The sequence below is a fragment of the Lolium perenne genome, chromosome 2 (genome assembly GCF_019359855.2).
Source record: "Lolium perenne isolate Kyuss_39 chromosome 2, Kyuss_2.0, whole genome shotgun sequence".
Taxonomy (NCBI): domain Eukaryota; kingdom Viridiplantae; phylum Streptophyta; class Magnoliopsida; order Poales; family Poaceae; genus Lolium; species Lolium perenne.
Genome location: NC_067245.2, coordinates 62707909 through 62733544, shown reverse-complemented (window position 1 = coordinate 62733544; position 25636 = coordinate 62707909). Strand labels below are relative to the sequence as shown.

The 25636-nt window shown below is 45.2% G+C and overlaps 4 protein-coding genes across 4 annotated transcripts; 3 read left to right on the top strand and 1 right to left on the bottom strand.

Moving 5' to 3' along the window:
* Positions 1-381: 381 nt before the first annotated feature.
* Positions 382-2663, bottom strand: LOC127332780 (heparanase-like protein 2). The gene is made up of 5 exons (XM_051359122.2): positions 2321-2663; positions 2183-2219; positions 1915-2098; positions 1427-1821; positions 382-1334 (listed from the first exon to the last, which is right to left on the bottom strand). The coding sequence occupies exons 1-5, from the start codon at positions 2543-2545 to the stop codon at positions 562-564; spliced, it is 1614 nt and encodes a 537-aa protein (XP_051215082.1). The 5' UTR covers positions 2546-2663; the 3' UTR covers positions 382-561.
* Positions 2664-14943: 12280 nt separating this feature from the next.
* Positions 14944-15879, top strand: LOC127328607 (uncharacterized). Its single transcript, XM_051355196.1, has 2 exons — positions 14944-15425; positions 15747-15879. Exons 1-2 carry the CDS (start codon positions 14944-14946, stop codon positions 15877-15879), a joined length of 615 nt encoding a protein of 204 aa, XP_051211156.1.
* A 4125-nt stretch (positions 15880-20004) lies between these two features.
* On the top strand, positions 20005-21756 carry LOC127332779 (uncharacterized). The gene is made up of 4 exons (XM_051359121.2): positions 20005-20508; positions 20680-20847; positions 21056-21166; positions 21268-21756. Exons 1-4 carry the CDS (start codon positions 20017-20019, stop codon positions 21472-21474), a joined length of 978 nt encoding a protein of 325 aa, XP_051215081.1. The 5' UTR covers positions 20005-20016; the 3' UTR covers positions 21475-21756.
* Positions 21757-22080: 324 nt separating this feature from the next.
* Positions 22081-24983, top strand: LOC127332778 (SNAP25 homologous protein SNAP33). The gene is made up of 7 exons (XM_051359119.2): positions 22081-22186; positions 22299-22432; positions 23059-23432; positions 23499-23595; positions 23674-23801; positions 23877-23974; positions 24744-24983. The coding sequence occupies exons 3-7, from the start codon at positions 23064-23066 to the stop codon at positions 24841-24843; spliced, it is 792 nt and encodes a 263-aa protein (XP_051215079.1). The 5' UTR covers positions 22081-22186; positions 22299-22432; positions 23059-23063; the 3' UTR covers positions 24844-24983.
* The last annotated feature ends 653 nt before the right edge of the window (positions 24984-25636 follow it).

Here is a 25636-nt window from a genome sequence, read left to right as displayed (position 1 = left end):
GGTCAAAGAAAACGAAATACTGTCCTATGAATAAACTACTCCATACCGTTATAATTTTTATGCCATATATCTCATATTTTGTTGACTAATTTTTTCCACAAATAAGGCATTTTGCCCTGTTCCATTTCATAGAAATGAAAAAATGTCACACAAATTGTAACCCAGATTATTGCAGTCTCTAAAGAGACCACAAAATCTCCTGAAACCTGATCGCAAAGTTCATGTATTACAACTCGGGATTTTTAACAGTTCCATCAACCTTTTTGCTACTCCTGGCTTATCATTTTTGCTGACTAAATTAAAGATTAAAATTTTATCTCAAAATGCATACTCCCTAACAAACGATATGGAGGGAGTATGCCCATCAAGCTGGAGGAAGAACAAAGTGAGCAACAACCACTTATTTCTCAAAAGTACATGCGATAGATTGACTGCTATATCCGTATGGATAGCTACTCGACTAACTCTAAATAACAGAGTGACCTGTCACGTGTGCTATTGCTAAGTGGTAACTAGTAGTACAGATGGCATCTCTTGCCAATTCATGCTCACATGCATGCATTACGCGCAAGCGGGAGCCTTGAAGCCGGTGAACCTGACGAAGGCGATGGAGTGGGGCTCGACGCGCAGCGGGGAGGCACACCCGTCGGCGACGACGGCCGGACGCAGCTCGGGTATCTGTCCGCACGGGCCGAGCGCGAGCGGCTCCCCGTTGAGCAGCACCACGGAGCTCTGGATGTCGCCGCCCTCGGGCCGCAGGTGGTACTCCTCCCTCTGTCCGCCGCACACCGCCCCGGCGTCCGCCTCCAGCAACTTGCGCGGCGGCGGGTGCAGGTCCATGTCGCCGGCCACCGTGACGTTGAACGCCGTGGAGTTGGAGAGGTTGATGAGGAGCACCGTGACGCCGGGCTTCTGCTTGGAGCAGTGCGCGTAGGAGCGGAGGTACGGAGAGGTGGCGCCGCCGGTGGTGGCTGTCTGGAGGACCCCCGGGCCCATGAGGCGGTCCCAGAGCAGCGCGCTGTAGTAGTCCGGGTTGGGCGCGAGCGTGGTGGTGTTGAGGAGGCAGTAGTTGCCGCCGACGAGGGCCTGCCGGCAGTACACCTTGGTGCCGAAGACGGAGGACATGCCGAGCTGGTCCAGGTACCAGAAGCTGTCGGCGAACCTGTCGGACACGTCCTTCCCGCCGCTGTTGTACGCGCCGCCGGACTCGCCCACCCACGGCGAGCTCCACGGCCCGGACTCCCGCACCGTGGCCTCCATGTCGCTGAACGTCTGGGCCACCTTGTCCAGGTAGAACGGGTCCTGCATCTTGTTGATCAGGTCCTTATCCTTCCCTGCATGCACGCGCGCGTCTACAGGTCATGCACCAAACAAGAACGCCACGGAAACTAGCATGACGGGTGTGGCGGCAACTCAGAATCAGTACCGGAGCCGAGGTTGTAGATGTGGTGCGTGACACCGTCGACGACGCCGGGGCCGGAGACGCGGAGCATCTCGGAGAACCAGGGCCCGTCGTAGAATCCTCCCGGCGCGAGGACCTTGGGGAGGCGGCCGCCGGTGCCGTTGTACACCCTCTCCACGATCCTCCTGAGCCGGAGCACGTCCTTGCCGTACTGCGCCGCCTTCACCTTGGCCTCCACGCCGCCGGCGCACAGCTCGTTGCCCAGCTCCCACGACTCCACGCGGTAGCCCTTGCCCACGGTGTAGCGCATCAGGTCGCGCGCGTTGCGGCCGTCCCAGCCGCCGACGTGGAGGGTGCTGCCGTTGCCGGGGGCCTTGCGCCGGCCTCTCAGCGCGTTCAGCCCGAAAGTCACCGTCGTGCTGACATGCAGGCCATGTCAACTTCAGTTTCTTGTAGCCATGAAATGAAACGATTTGCAGGCTGAAATGCGTGTTGCCTGTATGATCGCTTACTTGGTTCGGCGGAAGAAGATGTTGAGCTCGTCCCAGCGGTTCATGGGGAGGCAGCCGTCGGTGAAGCCGAAGAGGCGGCCGTCCTCTCGCCGGAAGTTGTGGCAATCGTCGTAGTGCTTGCCCACCTTGTACGTCACCTGGTCCTGCATCGACCCTCCAAGCCTAATCCGCAACGATTTGAAGGCTGCCATGCAGCAAGGAATTTCATCAAGTCGATCAATCAAATCAGTGATCCCATCTCAAAATGGATTATGTTTTTGTGTTATACCTTTGACTGCATTGACCAAAATAGGATTGTAGAGATCCTGCATATGTAATTACCATGCAATTAAGATCAATGGGACTGAAGGTGTGTGCACACATGAACATCAGAACATGTTGGCATAACAAAGTTGGGCATGCATACCAGGTTGAGGATGGAGGAGTCGTGCCAGGGGCACATGCCATAATTGCACTTGTCCTTGGGCCACCAGTCGAGCGTCGCGCAGATGAAGTTGTCGTCTGTGTGGGAGATGGCCGTCACCGCCCTCACCGATACGGTCGCCTTCTCGCCGGCGGCGGCGCTTGGGCCGGGGAAGAGGAGAATGATAGCGAGGGCACACAGGAAAATGGCCCCAGCTGGAGCGGCCATTAGCAGAGACGGGACTTCGAGCTCGGCAGTAATCAGGACGGCGCCTTCGATGGATCTGCTGCATGGAGCTATATACGAGACTTTGAAGTAAAGTCAACTGAGGAAATAGTAAGATAGGAATATCTGCGTCGCACAAGGAAGATGGATAGGATAAGTGTTAAGTAGCACACGAACAGGACGGTTAGTTTCGGGACAGAGTCTCCGGCGAGCTCTTGAACGGTATGAATAAGTCCTCTTGTCGACGAAATATCTCCAAGTACTCCTACTACATTCTGTATTGACGATTTTTTTTTTAAAAAAAAATCTGTGAATCGAAGAATTGGGGTTGGTATAGTAATCCAAAGAAATTGGAATGAATACAACTAACAAATACCCCTCATAGGTAAAGTTGCATCAATGTTCATGATTCTAGGGCGCATTTGGTAGAGTGCATGGATTTTGAGGATCCCGGGGTAGGTGGCTGCGTGGATGTTAGACCATCTCTAGCAGATACCCCATCCGGGCCAAATCCGGACAATAACCACCTGCGGTACGGGGCCAAAAAATAACCCGTGCAGATGCGGCAAGATAATTTGGGCCCGAATTTTTTTTCAAGCAAACCCCCATCGCAGCTCGAATCGGATATACTCAGCTCCACGAATGAAATTTGGTGTTTTCCCCGTCACGTCGAAATTCACCTGCACCTGAACATTCAACTCGGTTATGTGCGAAACCCTCGCGCTGCCGCCGCCTCTAGCCCTAGACCTCGCACGCTTCGGCCACGCTGTGCCACTGAGAAGCATACCCACCGGCAACACCTTTGTTCCCTTCTAGCGGGAGTCGAGGCGCACTTCCTATTTCACCCGCTAACGCCTCTGGCCGCTCCCACCAAGGATTTCTTTGGAAGCGGCTTGGGAGGCCGCGATATGCACTACTAGGGAAAGGGTTACTGCCGGCGCACCTTTTTTGGCTATTGCCGGCGCATGTAAGCCCGCCTGTGCGAACGGGCCGGTGATAACTGCCTACTGCCGGCGCACCGGCCTGTGCGCCGGCGGTAGCTCAGCTACTGCCGGCGCGCCTTGCTTGCTTCGCCAGCAGTTGGTGCATACCGCCGGTGCACGTCCTGCTACGCTGGCAGTAGATCTTCCAGCAGTGACGAATGTCTAGTGCGCCGGCAGTAGGCCCTGGAGGTGCGGCGGTGGTAATATTCCAAAATGCAATTTTTACAGATTTTTCCAGCGTATTACAATGCATATTTATACAGCAGTATATAATTACAAAGCAGTTCATATTTATACAGCAGTACATGCAATATGAGAAGCACATAGAGAGCCAAGTCTCATTTCGGTAGCAATACACAAATACGCAAGTCTCGTTTCGAAATGTTGATTCATACAAGACATGTGCATATGCAACACCGAACGACGAAGTTTCACAAAGTTAGAAGTCTCGATACATAGTCGTCACCATTGTTGTCATACACCTCACAATGTAGCTACTAACCTAAACTACAATCACATAGAACATGACCATGGTCACGATGAGCATCATCACGAAGGCCATGGTCTTCATCTGGTTCCTCCTCATGTCCCTCATCTCTCCCGCTAGATAACGCGCGTATCTTCCTTCCGCCTCCACCCTAGTGGGGTATCCCTTGTAGCTATTGCCGCTGAAGCGGTGCACCTATCTCCGACAGACCTCCCAGTCGTCGTAGACTCCAGGAACCCTCCCCTTTTACACGACATATGTCGTCGGCATCTCTATGCACAAGACAAATAAAACGTTAGTACCAATGCAATTAACAAGTGCCAACTCAAATAAGAGACAAGTTGTGTGAACTAAATAGCATGTGCCTCATACTTTGTTGGTCAAAATAAATATTAACATTCAGGGATGGGGTCAGCGAGGCTAGGTAGGATGCACAATAGATTGATATTTGTGGCCATCACACCAAGGCTCACTAGCCCCACCCTAGAGTGTACAAGTGACCAAACATTCTAATCATCGGCCAATGCAATTAAGAAGTGCCAACTCAAATAAAAGACAAGTAGTATGAATTAAATAGCATGCCTCATATTTTGTCGGTCGAAACAAATATTAACATCCATGGATGGAGTCAGTGAGGCTAGGTAGGATGCACAATAGATTGATATTTGTGGCCATCACAGCAAGACTCACTGGCTCGACCCCCGAGTGTAAGAGTGACCGAACATTCTAATCATCGGTGAACTCCAAATACGAGGCAAGTAAGGGGTCAAGTAAATGCAAATAATGATTAAGGTAAACACGCCATCATCTAGAAATATATAGCAAAGTAAATGTAATTATAGACGCAGGTTCACATGCACATCCATACAACTAAATAAAAGCGACAAGTCGATCGGTCCGGAATATATATCAATTACACTACGGAAGTTCATGGACATATCGTTCAAGCTTAAGAAAAAGAGTTTCCGTCGTAGGATCAGGTCATAGGCTTCTTAGGGGGAAATGGACGGCATCCCTTCAGCGTGTTGAATGCCCTCTCATCACGCGACATCTCCAAACGGAGTTCTATCTCGTCATTAGGTGGTAGACCGTAGCCGTAGAAGAACGCGCCAGACCTATTGTTGACATCGTGCAGGATTATCATGCAAATCAACTGCTGGATGCGACCCCAGTTGCTTCTCAGCTCTCTATCGTTGACATCCGCCATGTTTTCAAACCTGTTTCTGAGACTCTCTGACAGCAACATGTCATCTGCGTACTTTATGTACTCCTGCATCTGAAGGATGGTGTACCACGCGTCCATCCCATTTTCTTACGCCGACTGCTTGAGGCAGGGGAAGTTGGTGGTGTGGGTTCAGGCGAAGCCTCCTAGTACTTTCCTCTGTACTTTGAGGGGGCATGTCTTGGAGGCGAAGCCTGTGAGAGCATCATTGAGAACGAACTTGATGTGGCTGTAGTCTTTCTTGTTGTCCCTACCCGAGTCGAGATAGATTGCATGCGAGTGTTGCGGGTGCACGACGATGAGGGTGCATAACTTGTCTCTGAGGAAAACACACGGATTAACCTTTGCAAATGCAAATGAAGATATAGGATAGAACGGTGATGGGGACTAGCGAGTGATTACTTACTCGGGGAAGTAAGGGATGAGAATGCCACTCTTTTTAATGTTCGCCAGCATGAAATCCTCGACCTTCTTGATGGCAATCGCCCGATCCCCAGCATTGCAGATGATGCTCTCCCGCATATAGAAGGGGTCCATTATCGTGATGCCCGGCATCCCCTCCTTAACGATCTGGGAAGACAGGCTAAGAGCAACTAGCCGAACCACTGTAAAGTGGAGAATTCTCATGCGAAAGACGTCGAAGATGTCATTGAACCTGATGAAGCACAAGTCCGCTAGGTACTTTTCGACGAAGTTCATGCCAGTTGGCACCCTCGCCACGAACAAAGGGTAACCAGGTTCTTTTGCATTGAGAAGCTGCTTCTCCACATACTGGACAGAGTTATGCAAGCTCCTCATATCCGGGGTGAGTACCTTGAGGACATGCTCCGGCAGCATCGGTTCACCAATCCAATGCTCAGGCCGCCAATTGTTTGGCAACTTGTCAAGGTGTCGGACCGTGTCCTTGGATTTGGCCGCCTCCTTGGCTTTGGCATCCTTCTTCGCTGGCCTCTTCCGCTTATTGGGATGTGTTGTACCACCATCCATCGCCGTAGTGGCCGTAGCACAGAGTGTGTTTGGGCTCAGCATGTTTTTGGAGGCGGCGATGGCGGCCTCCTCAGGCGTTTCCTCCTCAGCTGTTTCTTGAGAGTCGAACAACTTCTTGGAGCACAGATATTTCGTGGTCGCCACGTTCGGATCCACCAGGGTAACTTGTGAAGACGTAGTAATGTCCCATTTGAAGTCGTCACATTCGTACGCCTCGACATCTGGCATCGCTAGCTGTTGCGGTGGGGCGGTGACCTCTGGCACCGCTGGCTGTTGTCGTGGGGCGCTGACCACCGACGCCGCTGGCTATTGTGATGGGGGGCTGACCACTGGCACCGCTGGCTATTGTGGAGGGACGCTGACCTGTGACGCCGCAAGGTGCTTTCCTTTGCTTGCCGTCGACCCCGAGTAGGTGTTGATCCTAATTAGGGTCTTCAGCCATCCAGAGGGCGAAGGATGGACCCCTTCCACCCGGTAACGCCTGGTCCACTTCAACCCGGTAAACGTCATCCTCCATATCTCGTGTGTGCCACTTCTTATCCAGAGGGCGAAGGATGGACCCCTCGCGACGTCTTTGAGTTCGTCGTTCACTTTCATCAGAAGGGTGCATGGCGTTGAGAGCACCTGCGATAACATGTGTACGACGTTAGAGAGAGGGCAAGGATGACGAAACTAATATATTAACTTGATGTACACTAGCTTGATTACTGTGAGGGCGTTGAGCTGGGCTAATGTCGACGGGCCGACACATGTGGCGGCGGGCGTGCAAGTGACGGAGGGGCTGCTACCCGGCATGACCGGTGAATCCCGAGCACCTGCGACATTGCCGGCGGCCGGAGGAGTCTCCATTATAACATCAGTATTGCCGGCGGCCGGCGGCGCCATCGAGTTGCTGCCGCCAAAGCTAACCACTTGCATTTGCGGGGGGGGGGGGGAGGGGGGGGCTTGTTTGCCACCCTCATACCACGCGACGACAGCGTTGAAATCAGCTTGGACTGAAGCGGTGACTTCAGCTGTGATATCATGTACGAGTGAAGCTTTGAGTTGCGGTACCAGTTGTGGTACCAAACCAGCTTGGACTTGGGCTAGGATTGAGTCCCTCATTTCCTCCGCCTCTCGCTGCTTCCTCTCATTGCGCGCATTTTTATCGGCCGCAGACGACAAGCCGTAGTGACCATGCTTGTAGCATGTACCAGCGCCAGCCACACGGCCTCTATGCGGCCTTCTCGTAGGTGAATGCTCATTAACGATATTTAGTGCCCGTACGAGAGGCTTGTCCCAGGCTACCCTGCCTGTCGACGCCTGGGACGAGGAGCCTCCGTCACATTGAGAAAGTCTTTGTCTTTCTTCTTCCTACGGAAGAAACGTGAACCATTTAGAAATGTTGCTACTATTATATGAACGATACTTGATCTAATTAAACCGGTAAATTGCTTACCAGTTTTTTCTCCAACGCCAGGACCTTCTTGTCGTTCGTGAACCAAATTATGTCAGTTACCACATTGGGGTCCGTGACAAGTTCCCCGGTTAGTTTCTTCTTATGGTAGCGGGACCTGATGAATCTTCTTTCAAGCGGGTCCTTGTACTTGAGCCAGGGGTTCTCAATGCCGGCATTTATATACGCCTCATCCTCCTTCGCTCAATAGGCCTCCTTTCCCTCGTACCCACAACTCCCAAGGTTGTGGTTGCCGATGTTAAGCTCCCGCATTTCCTTCCCCCACACCTTGCGACTCTTGGTCGCTTGTAGCTCTTCATTGGCCACAAAAGCATCAAAGTTCGCCTAGGAGACATGCGGAAAGGCGGAGTGGACCTCTTCGAAACCTTTGCCGTCAGCAATCAGCTTCCGCACCATGTACTTATAGCTGCTGAGGTGTTTGGTGAACTTCAGGAGGGCTTGTGAGTTCACAATGTTTTTGGTTTCATGAGTGGAGGCGTAGTCGCCTAGGAACTTGTATCGTGAGTGCAACCTCGCAATGAGCTGGACTCGCAAATGCGCTTTGTTCTCAGCTCGGAGGTCCGTATCGTTGAGATTGATGACCTCTCGGAGGATACATGCCAGTTGGTTGCCGTACCCCTTGGCAACATCCTTAGGCTCCACCGGCAAACCACTGGCGGGGTCCACCTCTAAGATTGTCTCTGCCGGTGGCGACCGTGTTTTGGCGCCTTGCCTTCCGCGGCCTCTTGGAGCCACTTGTCCCGGTGCCACTACTCCTGGCGGCACCGCTAGGATCGTCGCCGCTTGTCTCGCCGCCACCCCCGGCGGCGCCGCTTGCCTCGCCGCCACTTGTTTCGCCGCCACCCTGGTGGCGGCACTTGGCTCGTCGGCACTACCCCTTTCGCCGCCACCCCCAGAGGCATCCTCCATCTCATGGTCCTCGTCGCCGCCACCCCCAGCGGCATCGGCATCCTCCTCAGTCCTAAAGAAGTACTTATTGTAGTGCGCCTCTAACTGTTCTTGAGACGCCATGGTTGCTTGCACTAATAGAAGATGAAAAAGAGTTAGAATTCACGGAAAAATTCGGCATGACCTTTGCTAAAAATTGGTCATGCGGAGTGCTAGAATTGCCGGAACGGAAATGAATCAACATTCCGACACTCAATAGCAACTCAATCCCTGTAACAGAAATGCAAACATATACATTTTCACCGGAGCTCAACCATAACCATAACCATCTCCATAACCATGCCATCACCATAACCATCACCATATAAATTACAGTAGCATTTCAGGATATACATTACAGTGGCATTTTACATCAGCATAAAAATAACAGTGTACAACACATACCACAACTATCTTTAACTGGTGCACATAAGCGGAACACAACCTTGTTTCTTTGTTCTCTCTGCCAAAACAGCAAAAAAATTAATACATCGACTCTAAGGGAAAGGCTAACAGTCCATTGTACATGCCCTTACTACACCTTTTGAGTTTCTTTTCACAGAAACACAACACTCCTGTGCTAATTAAGTAAGTATTCACACACCACCCTAATGCAAGCAAAAAAGAAAAAAATGGCATATAAGGCTTGAAGAGTATTTTCTCATCCTTCGTCAAGTAAAAGCCTCCACGGCAGAGCATCATACATGATGGGGAAACTCAACCTGGAGCCATTCACAAAAAATCTAGCTACTCCTCATACAACCTACAACTCTCTTGTTTCTTTCCTATTGTACACCAATTAATCGTCACAAATGGTGGCACACTTTATTCTTGTATTATTACCATTCTGTAATCTACTTAGTGTAAATCAAGTTGCTCTTATCCATGTAAGATGATGATTAAGCAAACTTTACCTATTTCAAGGATTAAATAATTAATATAGAAAATCTAATAGTAGAAGCTGATGCTGCTTTTGATGAATGCAAAACCAAGCTGCATATAGTGTTATGCATAGTAATTGTGCACTATTAATGAGAAAGGTGGTTTCCAAATTTCAAATTAATGAGAAAGGTGGTTTCCAAATTTCAAATTTTAGACCTAACAAAAACTTTTATTTACATATAGTGCTATGCATAGTAATTGTGCATTATTGTGTGAATTTTCCATGAGGAGTGTTTGTGTGCTTATACATCCTACTAAAACCCTACCTTTGATCCTTTGAAGATCACAAAGAAGAACAAAGAAGAAGAAAAGAAAGAAAATAGAAAATTGCAAAAACCCTCACCTATGGCTATGGCCATTTTTGAAAATCTTTAACCTAGGCCAATTTGGCTTGTGCCATTAGTTGGAGAATGTTTATAAACACCTAATAACACTTTTGGAATCAAAGAAACTCAAAACAAATCAAATTTGAATTCAAAATGAGCTCACATATGATAATGGTCAAATCTGCCATTTATAACCTGATACCTACTTTGAGCCTCTGTTTTAAGAGATTTTTAAACCAAACAATTCCAACTCTTTGCACCTCATCCAAGACCTCATCAAGGTGAACAACTTTGGTCAAAACCACCCCTGCAAATTCTTGCTAGATTCAAAGTTATGCTCAAGAAAAGTAGAGACATTGAAACAGATTCTAGATTGGGCCATTTTTGAAATTTCACAAACCAACTCCATTTTGCACCCTACCACCACCATTGTGTCTCTTTTATTATATGAATCAACTCCACAAAAATTCATTTCAAAATTTGAAAATTTTCTTCTTGCGGCCATTTGACCGAACACATGGTGAGCACTGAGCTGCCAACTCCATACATGCCTTTGTCCAGTGGTTTGTTGCCTAACCCATCGACCATAGGTCATCTTAAGTCCTCTCCTGTACTCCCTCCTTCATGACAAGCACCAGAGACAAGCTGCAGTGCATGCCATCGTCACCATTCAACCATGCCGAGCATGGCATGGCACACACACATGCCACCCCTCTCTCCTTGCTTCTCCATCGTGCACGACCGTGTCAAACGCATCCCTCTCACTCTCCTGGACTTGCTGGTACACACCATCGTCAGCAGAGAGCACCGCACTGGCCAGCCCATGTGCGCCCAGTGACGCACCGCGCACGCCAGGACGTGCACGGACACGCACCGGAGCGTGCCAGAACGCGACGTCGCCCCGCTGACCTACACCACCACTCGCCCTCTCCATTCGCCAGCAGGAGCGCCACGCCACCAGGAGATGCACATACATGCTCATTGGCCCGCAGGAACCCTGTAGACGACGACATCGTCGACGACCTCCGCCGGTACCCGTGACAGCGACGACCCTCGCCTGCCCTCGTCACTGCATCATTTTCCCCGCAATCAATCGCTACGTGACCGCCCTGACGTCGCCTACTCGCCTGCGTCATCGCCAGCCACTCCGCGCCCCTGTAGATGCATCGCCATGGCTGACCTCACCGCAGCACCACGGCCTCGCCTCGCCGCTATAAAAGGGGCACTCCCCTCTCTCAATTCTTCACACCGCCAGCCTCTCCTCCTCTCACTCGACCTCCTCCACCCTCTCCACCTCGACATTGCCCACCAGAGCCACCCAATTGCACCGTCGGAGCACGTGGCGCCACCACAGAAGGAGGAGACGATTGGCGCCACCTCCAGCGACGCCGCTTGTACCTAGAGCCTCACCATCGACCACAACATCGCCGCGCATCTCGCCGACGACCGCCGGAGCGCCGGTGAGCTCCCCGACCCCCTGCTCACGCCGCCAGTAAGCCCTCCTCTCGCCCCGTCGACGACGAGTGTGAGCCGTCCGATCGTTTTCTAATCGTGCGTCCCAGACAGAACGTACCGCTTCGCTGTTTTAAGTGGCGCTGACAGTGGAGGGTGGCCCACTCGTGTGAGACGCGTAGCTGGGCCGTCTCATTCCTTTTCTCTCTGTTTGGCACAACTGCGTTTCCCGCCTAAGCCCACGGTTTCAAATTCAAATATTTCGATTTATTCAAATTGCTCACAGATGCTTTGTTCAAATTTGAATAGAATCAAATCTGCTAAACCAAATTTGATGAAATTTATATATTTGGAAAGCATATGAAATTATCTAAATAACTACACTGGTCTCAACCCTAAACTCGTTGTAGAAATAATGTGGTAAAAATAACAAGGCAGAGACTTTTGCAACTTCAAACAATTATTAAAAATCAACCATAAGTGATTTTGAGTTGATTACAACTCTCATAAATCACATTTGGTATTGTATAATTGTTTATGTAAAAATATAGCATGGTTACTTCATGTGATCATGAGCTAGAGCAAAATAGTGGCTATATGGCCATTTCTAGCCATTTTAAATTATCCAAATTTATTTTTAAATGGTATGAGAGGTCCCCCCTCATTTAAATCATGGTCCTGAGAAATTCAAGATGAGGTGTTGATTTGATCTATAGCAACTCATAGTGGATTACTTAGAGACATTAAATTGTTGCAATAATAGTATTAAAAGGCATGAGGTTAGTACCTCATTTAAATCATTCTCTCAAATAATAGAGATGAAGTGTTGACCTTGGTCAACATAGGTTCATACATTATTATTTGAGGAGATTAAATTTTAACAAGATTCAATGAGAGGAAATTATTTCTCCAAAGAACTAAATAGAAACCCTAATCAATATTAGTAATGAGAGGAAATTATTTTCTTAAGAATAAAACAAAGTCAACCAACATGTTAATGATGTGGTGACGCTAGCATAGCTTGTGTGAACCATGTGTGTGCTTAGTCTAGCTCTTAAGCTTTGTTTGGTGATTGTTACCTCGTATTCGTTTTTAGACGCTAGTACCGAGGAGTACTAGGAGGAGCAGGTCTACTTCCAGGAAGAAGAAGACCACTTTGATCAGTACACCAACCAAGGCAAGCTAATATTCTTGTAAGCTACCTTAGTCAAAGCTCTCCTAGAGCAAGGCACTCTTACATAATACTTTATGCTTGATGATCCCAATCCAAGTTTTTACCTTACAAGCTTTTGACTTTGGTTTATCAAAGTTTACTTTTGATTCATGATTCACTTGGTCTAGATATGGAGTAGTACAAAAGTATCAAAGTTAGCCTAGAGAGCTACAAGCTAGTTAGCACCCCTCATGCCTAGTTGCTAGTGCTAAATTAAAAGTGACTACTCTAGCTGGGAACTTGTGAAACTTTTGAATTTTGAAAACCTTGGAATGATGAGTCATTCTATTGAAATATTTTGAAGTTGAATGTGACTTGGATGACATGATGAATTTGATAAAAACTGATGATTGGGTTGGATGCGATACCATTCCAATTCTTGAGTACCCCCACAATACCTGATTATGGGTAAGGCATTAGCTGATTAGAAAAATAGGGTTGCGTTGACAATGAAATCGATCCCCTCTTCGTCCCTTGACTCCCCCTTATATAGGAGGCGGAGCCGAGGGTTTCGTGACACACAAGTTACAGAGTTCGGGAGACAATCTGAGTCTGCCCCGTAGTAATTACAAGTCAATATTCCTAATACAATTCTATCTTTCCAAACTCTCTCCTAATTAGGCTTCCGGGCTTCATAATCTTCGGGTCGTGGGCCTTCAGTAAAAACCCCGGGTACCATCTTCGGCAGGCCCATTGGGGATGCCTATGTCTGCCAGTTCCATGTTTTTTGTTGTTTTTGTATTTCAGAAAAGTTGTACAGGAAATATTCTCGGAATTGGACGAAACAAAACCCGAAGTCAATATTTTACCGAAATGAAGACGAAGTCCGAAGGAGGGTTGAAGAGGCGTAGCAGGTCGGCCAGACCTACCCTAGGCGCGGCCTAGGCCTAGCCCGTTCCTAGGGGGGTCTGGGCCCACCAGGCGCCCCACCAACCTAATTCCTCCACCTATTTATACATCTTCTCGGAAAAACCCTGGATATCCGAGCCTCCATCGACGAAAAGTTCCGTCGCGGCCACCATCGTCGAACCCATCTCGGGGGGGGGGGGGTTCTGAAGCTCTTCCTGGCACCCTGCCGGAGGGGGAAATCATCGCCGGAGGCATCTACATCGCCATGCCCGCCTTCGAAGTGATAGGTGAGTAGTTCATCCCTGGACTATGGGTCCATAACAGTAGCTAGATGGTTGTCTTCTCCACTTTGTGCTTCATGTATCGATCTTGTGAGCTGCCCTACATGATATAGATCACCTTTATATAATCATATATGTTTGGTTTGCTGGGATCCGAGGAATATTGAATAGTATGTTTGGATTGATTATATATTCATGTCATATGTTATTTGTGATCTTGCATGCTCTCCGTTGCTAGTAGAAACTCTGGCCAGGTGGACACTTGTGACTCCAAGAGGGGGTATTTATGCTCGATAGTAGGTTCATGCCTCTAGTTTTCAGGGAGAGTGACTTTATAACTTCTAAGATTGTAGATGTGATGTTGCTACTAGGGAGAAAACAACAATGTTTTATCCAAGGGTAATTCTATTATTTACTTTATACGCATTGCTTAATGTGATAGTCTGTTGCTTGCAACTTTATACTGGAAGGGGTGCGGACGCTAACCTGAAGGTGGATTATTAGTCATAGACGTAGTTGGATTACGGTCTATGTATTATGTTGTAATGCCCAATACCAAATATCATAGTAATCATCTTGTCATGTATGATCGATATTCTGTCAATTGCCCAGCTGTTATTTGTTCACCCAACATGCTATTTCTTTATGGAGAGACACATCTAGTGAACTATGGACCCCGGTCCTATTTCCTTTACTGATAAATTCAATTGCAATCCTGTTCTGTTTACTTTCTGTAAACATCTCCTTCCATTTGATACGTCTAATCCTTTATGTTTAGCAAACCGATGAGATTGACAACCTCACTGTAAGTTGGGGCAAAGTACTTTGGTTGTGTTGTGTGCAGGTTCCACGTTGTTGCTGACACCGGTAGTGCGCCCTGCCACTAGTCAGCCAGCAACACCTTCCGAAGTCACGCGTTTCTCCTACTGGTCTATTAAACCTTGGTTTCCCATTGAAGGAAAACTTGTTGTTGTGCTCATCACACCTTCCTCTTGGGGTTTCCCTATAGCGTGTCTGCATACGACGAGCACACGCCATCACCGCCTCGCCGCAGTACATGCCGTCTGCTCGGTCCTTGCCGCGCCAGTGAACAGGATCTCAGTCGGGGTAGGTTCTGGCGCCCACCTGTTGCCTGTTTGGGGGCAAAACATCTGCCGGTTGAGCCGCCCGGCCTCGCCGCCCACGACCTGTTTGGTCAATTGTGCTAGTAGGTTTCTTACTCGTATTTTGGGCGCTATTGTGTGCGGCTATTGATCCGCAGTTGCTACCCACGCAGATGGACATGTGGAAGATGTTGAATAAGTTTCGCGCGGAGGTCATTGACCCCTCTTCCGACGAAGAGTCCGATCAGACGACGCAGACAATGGCCATTGTTGCAGCCTCCATCCTCCACGAGTGCAATACCAGCCAAATGTCGGTGCACCGGGGCTCTGTGAAGGGCCGCTCAAAAAATATGCCGTGCAACGGAGTGGAAGGGCACCTCCGGCTCCACAAGGACTACTTCGACCGCACCAATCCGGTGTTCCCGGAAAAAATGTTCCGGCACCGGTACAGGATGTCAAGGGACATGTTCATGATCATTCTACATGGCGTTAGAGACTACGATCCCTACTTCCAATGCAGGCCCGATGCAACAGGTGCGCTAGGTTTCACCTCTTACCAAAAATATTCCACAGCTATTCGCATGCTATCCTATGGAATGGCTGCTGATATATTCGACGAGTATCTTCGATTGGGTGAGAGCACCTGCCTCGAAATGTACCGGTTTTGCCGAGCTGTGATTGCCATGTTCGGAGAACATTACTGTAGGGAGCCAAAAATTGAGGATACAAGGCGGCTGTTGTCTATCAACGAGTCCAGAGGGTTCCCAGACATGATTGACATCATAGATTGCATGCACTGGGAGTGGAAGAACTGTCCATTTGGATGACAGGATCAGTACAATGGCCATGCAGAGGAATGCACTGTAATTCTTGAAGTAGTGATATCTCAAGATTTATGGATTTGGCATTCATTCTTTGGCATGGCCGGTTCCAACAATGACATCAGTGTGTTGCACCGATCACCGGTTTTCAACAGGCTTATGCAAGGCCAAGCTCCCCCTGTGAGTTATGAGATCAATGAAAATGAATATGGGAAGCCATATTATCTTGCTGATGACATCTACCCTAACTGGGCCACACTGGTGAAGACTGTCCATAATCCAAGATGAAGAGGTTTGACAAGATGCAAGAGGCTTGCAGGAAAGATGTGGAGCGGTGATTTGGTGTGCTCCAAGCTCGGTGGGAAATTGTCCGTCACCCGGCAAGAACATGGTCACCAAAGATCATGCATGAGGTGATGACATGTTGCGTGATCATGCACAACATGATCGTTGAGAACGTGTTTCCTGATGGCCGCAATGAGCACCAATGGGATTTCCAAGATGATCTGGTTGCGCCAATCCCTGGGGCATCATCCTGGCAGTACTATCTACATATGAATGTAGAAGTCACTACGAGAACGTGTCCAAACACCTACAGATGGATCTGATTGATCATCAGTGGGTATTGGCTGGCCATGAAGATAATGCGTAGATGAATACTATCTTATTTTCATGTAGCCACTTTGAACCTGTTTATTTTGTTGTTTAAAACATCCAAACATCCAAATTAATATGTGTCGCCACACTGGAAACACCCCAGACGTAAATGGACACGCGGTAAAAAACAACCAATTTGGTGTCCGCTGCCCTCGACGCAAACGGACGCGCGCGACCATTTTACGCCGTTCTGGAAAAGAAAAAAACTCAGTTCGGATGGCCAATGCAGGGGCATGTTGGTCAGGTCATATCTGGCGAAATAGGTCGCACACACGCATTAGGGCATCTCCAACGGGGCGACGCAAACGGATGTTGTGCGACCGTTTGCGTCCGCGCGGACCTTAAATGCGTCCGCACCCTGCTCCAGCGGGGCGACGCATCGTGTCCGGGGTGTCCACAGCGACGCAAACGTGGCGCAAATATGCGGCATGTTTGCGTCTCCGTGGACGCTGCGTGGTCGCGCCGAGCGTCCGCTCGCTTCCCCCACAAGCCCGCCTAGGAGAGACCCTAGCTCGATCGGCCTCGAATTAAAGCACAGTAAGCTCGCCGATGTCAACCGCCGGAGTGGCAACCGCGCCGATCAACCCGCCAACCGTCGGAATGGAGCGCCGAACCGTCGTGGAAGAGCAACCGCAGGCCTCTTCGTTATACGCACCGCCATTAATCTTCTTCTTCTTCTTCTTCTTCTTCTTCTTCTTCTTCTTCTTCTTCTTCTTCTTCTTCTTCTTCTTCTTCTTCTTCTTCTTCTTCTTCTTCTTCTTCTTCTTCTTCTTCTTCTTCTTCTTCTTCTTCTTCTTCTTCTTCTTCTTCTTCTTCTTCTTCTTCTTCTTCTTCTTCTTCTTCTTCTTCTTCTTCTTCTTCTTCTTCTTCTTCTTCTTCTTCTTCTTCTTCTTCTTCTTCTTCTTCTTCTTCTTCTTCTTCTTCTTCTTCTTCTTCTTCTTCTTCTTCTTCTTCTTCTTCTTCTTCTTCTTCTTCTTCTTCTTCTTCTTCTTCTTCTTCTTCTTCTTCTTCTTCTTCTTCTTCTTCTTCTTCTTCTTCTTCTTCTTCTTCTTCTTCTTCTTCTTCTTCTTCTTCTTCTTCTTCTTCTTCTTCTTCTTCTTCTTCTTCTTCTTCTTCTTCTTCTTCTTCTTCTTCTTCTTCTTCTTCTTCTTCTTCTTCTTCTTCTTCTTCTTCTTCTTCTTCTTCTTCTTCTTCTTCTTCTTCTTCTTCTTCTTCTTCTTCTTCTTCTTCTTCTTCTTCTTCTTCTTCTTCTTCTTCTTCTTCTTCTTCTTCTTCTTCTTCTTCTTCTTCTTCTTCTTCTTCTTCTTCTTCTTCTTCTTCTTCTTCTTCTTCTTCTTCTTCTTCTTCTTCTTCTTCTTCTTCTTCTTCTTCTTCTTCTTCTTCTTCTTCTTCTTCTTCTTCTTCTTCTTCTTCTTCTTCTTCTTCTTCTTCTTCTTCTTCTTCTTCTTCTTCTTCTTCTTCTTCTTCTTCTTCTTCTTCTTCTTCTTCTTCTTCTTCTTCTTCTTCTTCTTCTTCTTCTTCTTCTTCTTCTTCTTCTTCTTCTTCTTCTTCTTCTTCTTCTTCTTCTTCTTCTTCTTCTTCTTCTTCTTCTTCTTCTTCTTCTTCTTCTTCTTCTTCTTCTTCTTCTTCTTCTTCTTCTTCTTCTTCTTCTTCTTCTTCTTCTTCTTCTTCTTCTTCTTCTTCTTCTTCTTCTTCTTCTTCTTCTTCTTCTTCTTCTTCTTCTTCTTCTTCTTCTTCTTCTTCTTCTTCTTCTTCTTCTTCTTCTTCTTCTTCTTCTTCTTCTTCTTCTTCTTCTTCTTCTTCTTCTTCTTCTTCTTCTTCTTCTTCTTCTTCTTCTTCTTCTTCTTCTTCTTCTTCTTCTTCTTCTTCTTCTTCTTCTTCTTCTTCTTCTTCTTCTTCTTCTTCTTCTTCTTCTTCTTCTTCTTCTTCTTCTTCTTCTTCTTCTTCTTCTTCTTCTTCTTCTTCTTCTTCTTCTTCTTCTTCTTCTTCTTCTTCTTCTTCTTCTTCTTCTTCTTCTTCTTCTTCTTCTTCTTCTTCTTCTTCTTCTTCTTCTTCTTCTTCTTCTTCTTCTTCTTCTTCTTCTTCTTCTTCTTCTTCTTCTTCTTCTTCTTCTTCTTCTTCTTCTTCTTCTTCTTCTTCTTCTTCTTCTTCTTCTTCTTCTTCTTCTTCTTCTTCTTCTTCTTCTTCTTCTTCTTCTTCTTCTTCTTCTTCTTCTTCTTCTTCTTCTTCTTCTTCTTCTTCTTCTTCTTCTTCTTCTTCTTCTTCTTCTTCTTCTTCTTCTTCTTCTTCTTCTTCTTCTTCTTCTTCTTCTTCTTCTTCTTCTTCTTCTTCTTCTTCTTCTTCTTCTTCTTCTTCTTCTTCTTCTTCTTCTTCTTCTTCTTCTTCTTCTTCTTCTTCTTCTTCTTCTTCTTCTTCTTCTTCTTCTTCTTCTTCTTCTTCTTCTTCTTCTTCTTCTTCTTCTTCTTCTTCTTCTTCTTCTTCTTCTTCTTCTTCTTCTTCTTCTTCTTCTTCTTCTTCTTCTTCTTCTTCTTCTTCTTCTTCTTCTTCTTCTTCTTCTTCTTCTTCTTCTTCTTCTTCTTCTTCTTCTTCTTCTTCTTCTTCTTCTTCTTCTTCTTCTTCTTCTTCTTCTTCTTCTTCTTCTTCTTCTTCTTCTTCTTCTTCTTCTTCTTCTTCTTCTTCTTCTTCTTCTTCTTCTTCTTCTTCTTCTTCTTCTTCTTCTTCTTCTTCTTCTTCTTCTTCTTCTTCTTCTTCTTCTTCTTCTTCTTCTTCTTCTTCTTCTTCTTCTTCTTCTTCTTCTTCTTCTTCTTCTTCTTCTTCTTCTTCTTCTTCTTCTTCTTCTTCTTCTTCTTCTTCTTCTTCTTCTTCTTCTTCTTCTTCTTCTTCTTCTTCTTCTTCTTCTTCTTCTTCTTCTTCTTCTTCTTCTTCTTCTTCTTCTTCTTCTTCTTCTTCTTCTTCTTCTTCTTCTTCTTCTTCTTCTTCTTCTTCTTCTTCTTCTTCTTCTTCTTCTTCTTCTTCTTCTTCTTCTTCTTCTTCTTCTTCTTCTTCTTCTTCTTCTTCTTCTTCTTCTTCTTCTTCTTCTTCTTCTTCTTCTTCTTCTTCTTCTTCTTCTTCTTCTTCTTCTTCTTCTTCTTCTTCTTCTTCTTCTTCTTCTTCTTCTTCTTCTTCTTCTTCTTCTTCTTCTTCTTCTTCTTCTTCTTCTTCTTCTTCTTCTTCTTCTTCTTCTTCTTCTTCTTCTTCTTCTTCTTCTTCTTCTTCTTCTTCTTCTTCTTCTTCTTCTTCTTCTTCTTCTTCTTCTTCTTCTTCTTCTTCTTCTTCTTCTTCTTCTTCTTCTTCTTCTTCTTCTTCTTCTTCTTCTTCTTCTTCTTCTTCTTCTTCTTCTTCTTCTTCTTCTTCTTCTTCTTCTTCTTCTTCTTCTTCTTCTTCTTCTTCTTCTTCTTCTTCTTCTTCTTCTTCTTCTTCTTCTTCTTCTTCTTCTTCTTCTTCTTCTTCTTCTTCTTCTTCTTCTTCTTCTTCTTCTTCTTCTTCTTCTTCTTCTTCTTCTTCTTCTTCTTCTTCTTCTTCTTCTTCTTCTTCTTCTTCTTCTTCTTCTTCTTCTTCTTCTTCTTCTTCTTCTTCTTCTTCTTCTTCTTCTTCTTCTTCTTCTTCTTCTTCTTCTTCTTCTTCTTCTTCTTCTTCTTCTTCTTCTTCTTCTTCTTCTTCTTCTTCTTCTTCTTAATGCAGACTATTTGCAGGATCAGTTAAATATCAGGACCTGAAAGAGTGAGAGTTATGGACAATGATCTGATGCGGTCTGATTCTCAGTGCTGGCTTCTGATGGAAGAAGTCCAACGTAAAGAAGAGGAGCTGCAAAAGGCAGCCTTACAAATAGAGAAGCTTGAAAGTGTAACTTTAGATTCACAATGTGAAATTGAGAGTTTAAAACTTGATTTGACTACACTTGAGCAAAGACTATTTGATGCTGAGAGGTTTGGCCAGCATGCTGCTGAGTACAAAGCTAAAATTGAGAAGCAACTGAGAGAGTATGAGCTCCAGCTGCAAGAGGCACGAAAGACAATTGATCATCTTGAAGTTGAGAATACACAACTGAAAAAGGAATTCTTGCCTAGAAGGGTTCCTAAACAATCCTCTTCTACATCTGTGGAGCAACTTGACAAAACATTGGAGAATGATGGTCATGCAAACTATGAAAGAGATCATGGAGTTCTTGAAAAGATAGGGAGGCAAAATGAAGAACCTGAACTTCTAATTGAGCAGCTTAAGGTCAGAGTTCGTTTACCACATCTACTTCTGCATTTTGGCACCATCCTACCAAACTAGTTCAAAAATAAATTATTTCAAACATTTTGCTATTGCTTGCACTGCTAGTTGGATAAATTCATGAACCTATCTGTTTTATTGATTCGGAATTTCTGATGTTGCTCTACCTGTTAGGTAGAACTTCGAGAACAGAAACTGAAAGCAAAGGAGGATGCGGAAGACCTCACTCAAGAAATGGCTGAACTGAGGTACCAGATAACGGGCATGCTTGAGGAAGAATACAAGCGCCGGTCTTGCATTGAGCAAGCGGCTATTCAACAAATTCAGCAGCTGGAGGTTCAGGTAGTGAAATGGACTTTTCTTTTCCAAACTGTAACTGCTTCGCCATTAATAAACACATATGGCTGAATTTGTTGCTCCACGAGACCATAGTCTGAATTTTGAATCTAATCGTATGATTAAAAATGACAGGCACCGTCTTAGTCTTGCTATATTTATAATTCTTGTGTGGTTTAATTTACATATCCTGTTCTATGATATTCAAAACCAGGTCTCCAAAGAGCAAACAGAATTGAGCGGAGCTCTAAGGCGACTGCAGGAATCCCATGAACTAGCTGACACACAGGCTATGGAGATTAAGAAACTGAAGAACGCTTTAGGGGTATGTGCATGCAGGTCATATGAATTACTGTTCTGAGTAATCTCCTACTTGAGATTAGTCATTTTATGGTACTGATACACTGTGCATACGTTTCATTGTAGAGGCTGGACTCCGCACTGAATCACGGGAGAGTTTGCAGATCTTGTTCTTGCGGGTTCTGTTCAATGTTGGTAGAATTGTCTAAGTGCTCGATTGAAGGGTCACTCGATCTGAGACCTTCCAACTCTAGCAAAATTGATGAAACTTGGCAGAACCAAGGGCTGCTAGAGTGGCGTCCTGATGAAGCTTCAGCCAGTGACACAGTATAGAATGTAGATATGCTAGATGCACTCATGTTTGTGCAGCTGCTGTATAGAAGAATTCTTTGTGCTACTGCTGTATGTAAATGCATATGCATTTGTAACCTTAGTGAGCTGTTTTATTTGCGGATTAGTTTCCCAGCGTCCGCTTGGAGTTAAGCTCCAACGATGATGCCAATGTAACTTGTAACACTTCATTCATCATGTCAAATTCAACCTCACAAGGATGTTACTCATATAATATGATGGTAGCTGACACAGATCTGCAAAATGAGAATGGTGTGAGTGGCATGCGTTTGTAGTGTACATGTGTCTTGTATGAGACTCATTTGTGCAATAAGAGCATATTTGCAGAATCCTAAATAAATAAATGCACATTATTTATCTGTCTTTATTATCCAGACTAATCTTATTATAGGTTGCCTTTCAAATGCAAAATTGGAAATATGTAATTAGGGGCATACATACATGCACTCTAGCGGTTTGCTTAGCAACAAAGTAAGCACTAAACTCCAAACTTTCCAATAACCGATTAGTTTCAGTTATTACATGCGCCAGGTAATAATCATCAGAGTATAAAAATACGATCTGCGAGGCAAGAACCATGTCATCTGCAAACTGTCCAAAAGAAAAGGACATCTCCGTCGCCTCCTCTCCTGCCGGCCAAGAAGCACGAGGCGGCCGGCAACCGCAGCAAACCTTGTCGCGCCCTTCTTCTCAGGTTCGATCGATTCCTTCTCCGCTCTCGACTCATCTGAACTCTTCCTCTCCAGGATTTGTTCTTCTTGCTGGGTTTTTTTTCCGGTGACTCATGGTGGTTCCCGTTTCTTCAGAATTCCCTTCCACGTTCCGTTTTAAGTTTGAAGCGGAACGACGCGACAATGGGATCTTAACTGCGATGAGCATATTAGTGTCGTTCTTGTGGGCGTTCAGGATAATCGTGAATTTCGGTGTGAGGTGTCGGAAGGTATGGTCGATTTAGGCTTTTTGCAGGGACGTTGTGCAAGTCAAGTCGCTCTTCTGCAATGTTACGTGCTTTTTTCCCCCTCCAGAATACGCATATCATGTGTATCACACACGTTTCTTCGTTTATTATAAGTAAATTGATCAAAATCATTAATACATACCAGTTTCATATTTAGCGTCTATTCGATGCCCTGATTTAGGACGTGAACCTTAACACAATTGTTTTTTGATTTAGAAACATCTCAGATATATAGATCAGATCAACTCACACCCAGTACTATTTTTGCTCCACTAAAACATTTTGAAAAAAACTTCCTGAAAATTGGTTTTTTCACATGATTCCGTAGGCATAAATGTCCGTATTTTTTTACGTACTCCCTCCGTTCCACGAAGGTTGTCTGAGATTTTTCAAAATTTCGATAACATCTCAAACGATCTTCATGGGACGGAGGGAGTACCATATATTTCAATCATTGATGTTTCAGTTTTTTAGCTTTTTACTGCTCCCATTTTGAATCAGATTAGGGTTCACCACTTAGTCTCCAGTAAATACAGTCCTGATTACCTTACTCTAGTCTTCCTAGTACATTATACTCAGTAACTAATTCAAATTGTGACCACGAACAGGAAAGATGCCTGTGTCAGCTGTCGCAAAGCAACCGTCTTCTAAACCAAATCCATTCGATTCTGAATCAGATTCTGAATTTACCTCGAGACCTGCAAAAGCATCATCTTCCTATTCAGTTGATCCTGGCGCCAAGAGCCGGTACAAGAATGGCTTCCATGATTCATGCGGATTCGAAAACCAATCTGTGCAAGAACTGGAGGGCTACGCTGCGCACAAGGCCGAGGAGACCACTCAGAGAGTGAATGACTGCCTTCGGCTTGCTGAAAACATCAAGGAGAATGTTACCACCACTCTTATCACTTTGCATAGGCAGGGTGAACAGATCAACAGAACCCATGAAACAGCTGCAAACATTGATCAGGACCTTAGCAGGGTAAGCTCGAAGCCCGTAGTTCCGTTTGTTTTTATTGGTGTTTGAACTCCTGGTTTAACTTCTCAGAGCGAGACACTTCTAGGAAGCCTTGGAGGCTTCTTCTCAAAATCCTGGAAGCCAAAGAAAACTAGGCAAATAAAGGGACCAGTAATTATCACAAGAGGTTTGTACTTTCACTGGGCTCAGACCATGTTGAATTTCGGTGTTTTCTGCTCACTGACATTGTTACTTGGTGAAATAGAGGATTCCTTCAGAAGAAGGGCTAACCATTTAGAACAGAGAGAAAAATTAGGATTGTCTTCAAACCCTGGAGGGAATCTGAATCCTCAAAAATATCCTGATCCTACCAACGCCATGGAGAAGGTTCAGGTTTGTATTGACGTTAGGATTAATGCATCTTAAATTGGACCCTAGTGACTAATCAGGAACCATTCTATTTTGCAGGTGGAGAAAGATAAGCAAGACAGTGCCCTCTCTGATCTTAGTGATGTCTTGGGACAGCTCAAGGGCATGGCTCTCGATATGGGCTCAGAAATCGATAGGTATGTGTTTTATCGACTTTAGTTCACCATAACTTGCTTCATTAGTAAACAGAGATGAGGATACAGCCTGAAAATCTCAATCAAGTGAAATAAAACATCAATTATGAAACTCTATATTACTCTCTTAGTTGTCCATGAGTTGGCCATGGACGTGTACAATTCTTTCCTTGTTTGTGTATCAAAGGATTTATATGGATGTTTTGCATTCAACACTTGTCTTGTTGCCTTTTAAGCGCTTAAAAGGCACAACTGTAGATTGCTGTCATCAAATGAGAACCGAATTGGTGTTTTTTATAAAGCAGTAAATAATGAATGCACTTGATTGTATGGTGTGTTTTGAGCTTACCTATATCCAATAAGTCAACAATCAATAGTGACAATATTTTGCTCATAGAATCCATGGACACGAAACTCTGGAATTAAGTTACAATAATGCAGTGGCTCAACCAAAACCTGAGAGCCTATATAATTTTGGATTTTTTATGAAAGCAAGCATGCCATGATATTTCAACTAAATGGAAATATCATTTTTTTTTGTTTATCACTCGTACTGTCCATAGGGACAAATAAAAAAGGAAAACATTTCACCATAACTCTGTATTCCTACTTTCCTTTTACTAAGAAATCAACTAGTCCTCTTTTCATAGATAAAAGGAATATTTCAATCCGCAATGCACAACATAACAATCCATTTCAACCGTTTTTCTTTTCTTTTTTGTGCCTGTGCATCCTGCTGAATGGTGTTGTACTCTTCATATTGGAATTACAGGCAAAACAAAGCGATGGATGGTCTACAAGATGATGTGGAGGAACTCAACTACAGGGTAAAAGGAGCCAACCAGCGTACACGCCGGTTGCTAGGGAAATAATATTGCCTTGAAAATGTGGGGGTGCATTCTTGGCACGTGACGTTGCTGGATCAAACATAGCTGCTGCAGCCTTTTTCTTTTGATGAATTACAGAAAACAAATATTTACAGACCTTTTACAAGACTACCATGATGAGGCCATGGCTCCCTTTAGTATATTTTTAGACTGTCAAACCTGCAACAGAAGATTTTATTTTCTATCATGATATTAAACGTGATATGAAAATATGCAACAAAATGAATGTAAATTCAGAACCACTTGTGTACTAACTCACGCATCGTTGCTATTCACGGAGGAAAACATATCAGGAGCATATATGGAGAAAATATGTTAGCACTTGGAGGAAATATGTTAGCACTTGGGCATATATACGCTTGGAGAGCCAATGTCTTATTCAGTGGCTAAGATTTCAGAATTGAGAATTGCAGTAGAAAATCAACACATAGGGACATCAATCATGTTTACGTGGAAAACCTCTTAACTTGAGAAAAAAAAACAATGGGCTGAAGCCATCCAAATCATTTTTCACTACTATCAAATGGGGATACAACTTGTTCTTCTCTAAAGAGCACTACAAATCTCATGCATCAAGATACACGCAGATCTTGGATGCAATGACAAAATTTAGGGGAATAGTTCCCACAACTCTTATGTTGTAAGTTCTTTGTTTCGGTGAACGGCAGACATATAAATAAATTAGTCGCTAGTATACTGTAATTTCTGCACATGTGAGAGTTTATTTGGGCGTACCGTACCGTAACATGTTGCTTGACGTCTCACCTGCCCTCTTGAT

Bases quoted from the DNA above. Each gene is read 5' to 3' on its own strand.
- LOC127332778 (XM_051359119.2), top strand. From the start codon at position 23,064: ATGCCTGTGTCAGCTGTCGCAAAGCAACCGTCTTCTAAACCAAATCCA. The intron at 23,433-23,498 runs GTAAGCTCGAAG...TTAACTTCTCAG, and splicing joins TTGATCAGGACCTTAGCAGG to AGCGAGACACTTCTAGGAAG. The intron at 23,975-24,743 runs GTATGTGTTTTA...TTGGAATTACAG, and splicing joins ATGGGCTCAGAAATCGATAG to GCAAAACAAAGCGATGGATG.
- LOC127332780 (XM_051359122.2), bottom strand. From the start codon at position 2,545: ATGGCCGCTCCAGCTGGGGCCATTTTCCTGTGTGCCCTCGCTATCATT. The intron at 1,822-1,914 runs GTAAGCGATCAT...CCTGCATGTCAG, and splicing joins ATCTTCTTCCGCCGAACCAA to CACGACGGTGACTTTCGGGC. The intron at 1,335-1,426 runs GTACTGATTCTG...GCGTGCATGCAG, and splicing joins CATCTACAACCTCGGCTCCG to GGAAGGATAAGGACCTGATC.
- LOC127328607 (XM_051355196.1), top strand. From the start codon at position 14,944: ATGGACATGTGGAAGATGTTGAATAAGTTTCGCGCGGAGGTCATTGAC. The intron at 15,426-15,746 runs GTACCGGTTTTG...GGTTTTCAACAG, and splicing joins GAGAGCACCTGCCTCGAAAT to GCTTATGCAAGGCCAAGCTC.
- LOC127332779 (XM_051359121.2), top strand. From the start codon at position 20,017: ATGGACAATGATCTGATGCGGTCTGATTCTCAGTGCTGGCTTCTGATG. The intron at 20,848-21,055 runs GTAGTGAAATGG...ATTCAAAACCAG, and splicing joins TTCAGCAGCTGGAGGTTCAG to GTCTCCAAAGAGCAAACAGA. The intron at 21,167-21,267 runs GTATGTGCATGC...GTTTCATTGTAG, and splicing joins AACTGAAGAACGCTTTAGGG to AGGCTGGACTCCGCACTGAA.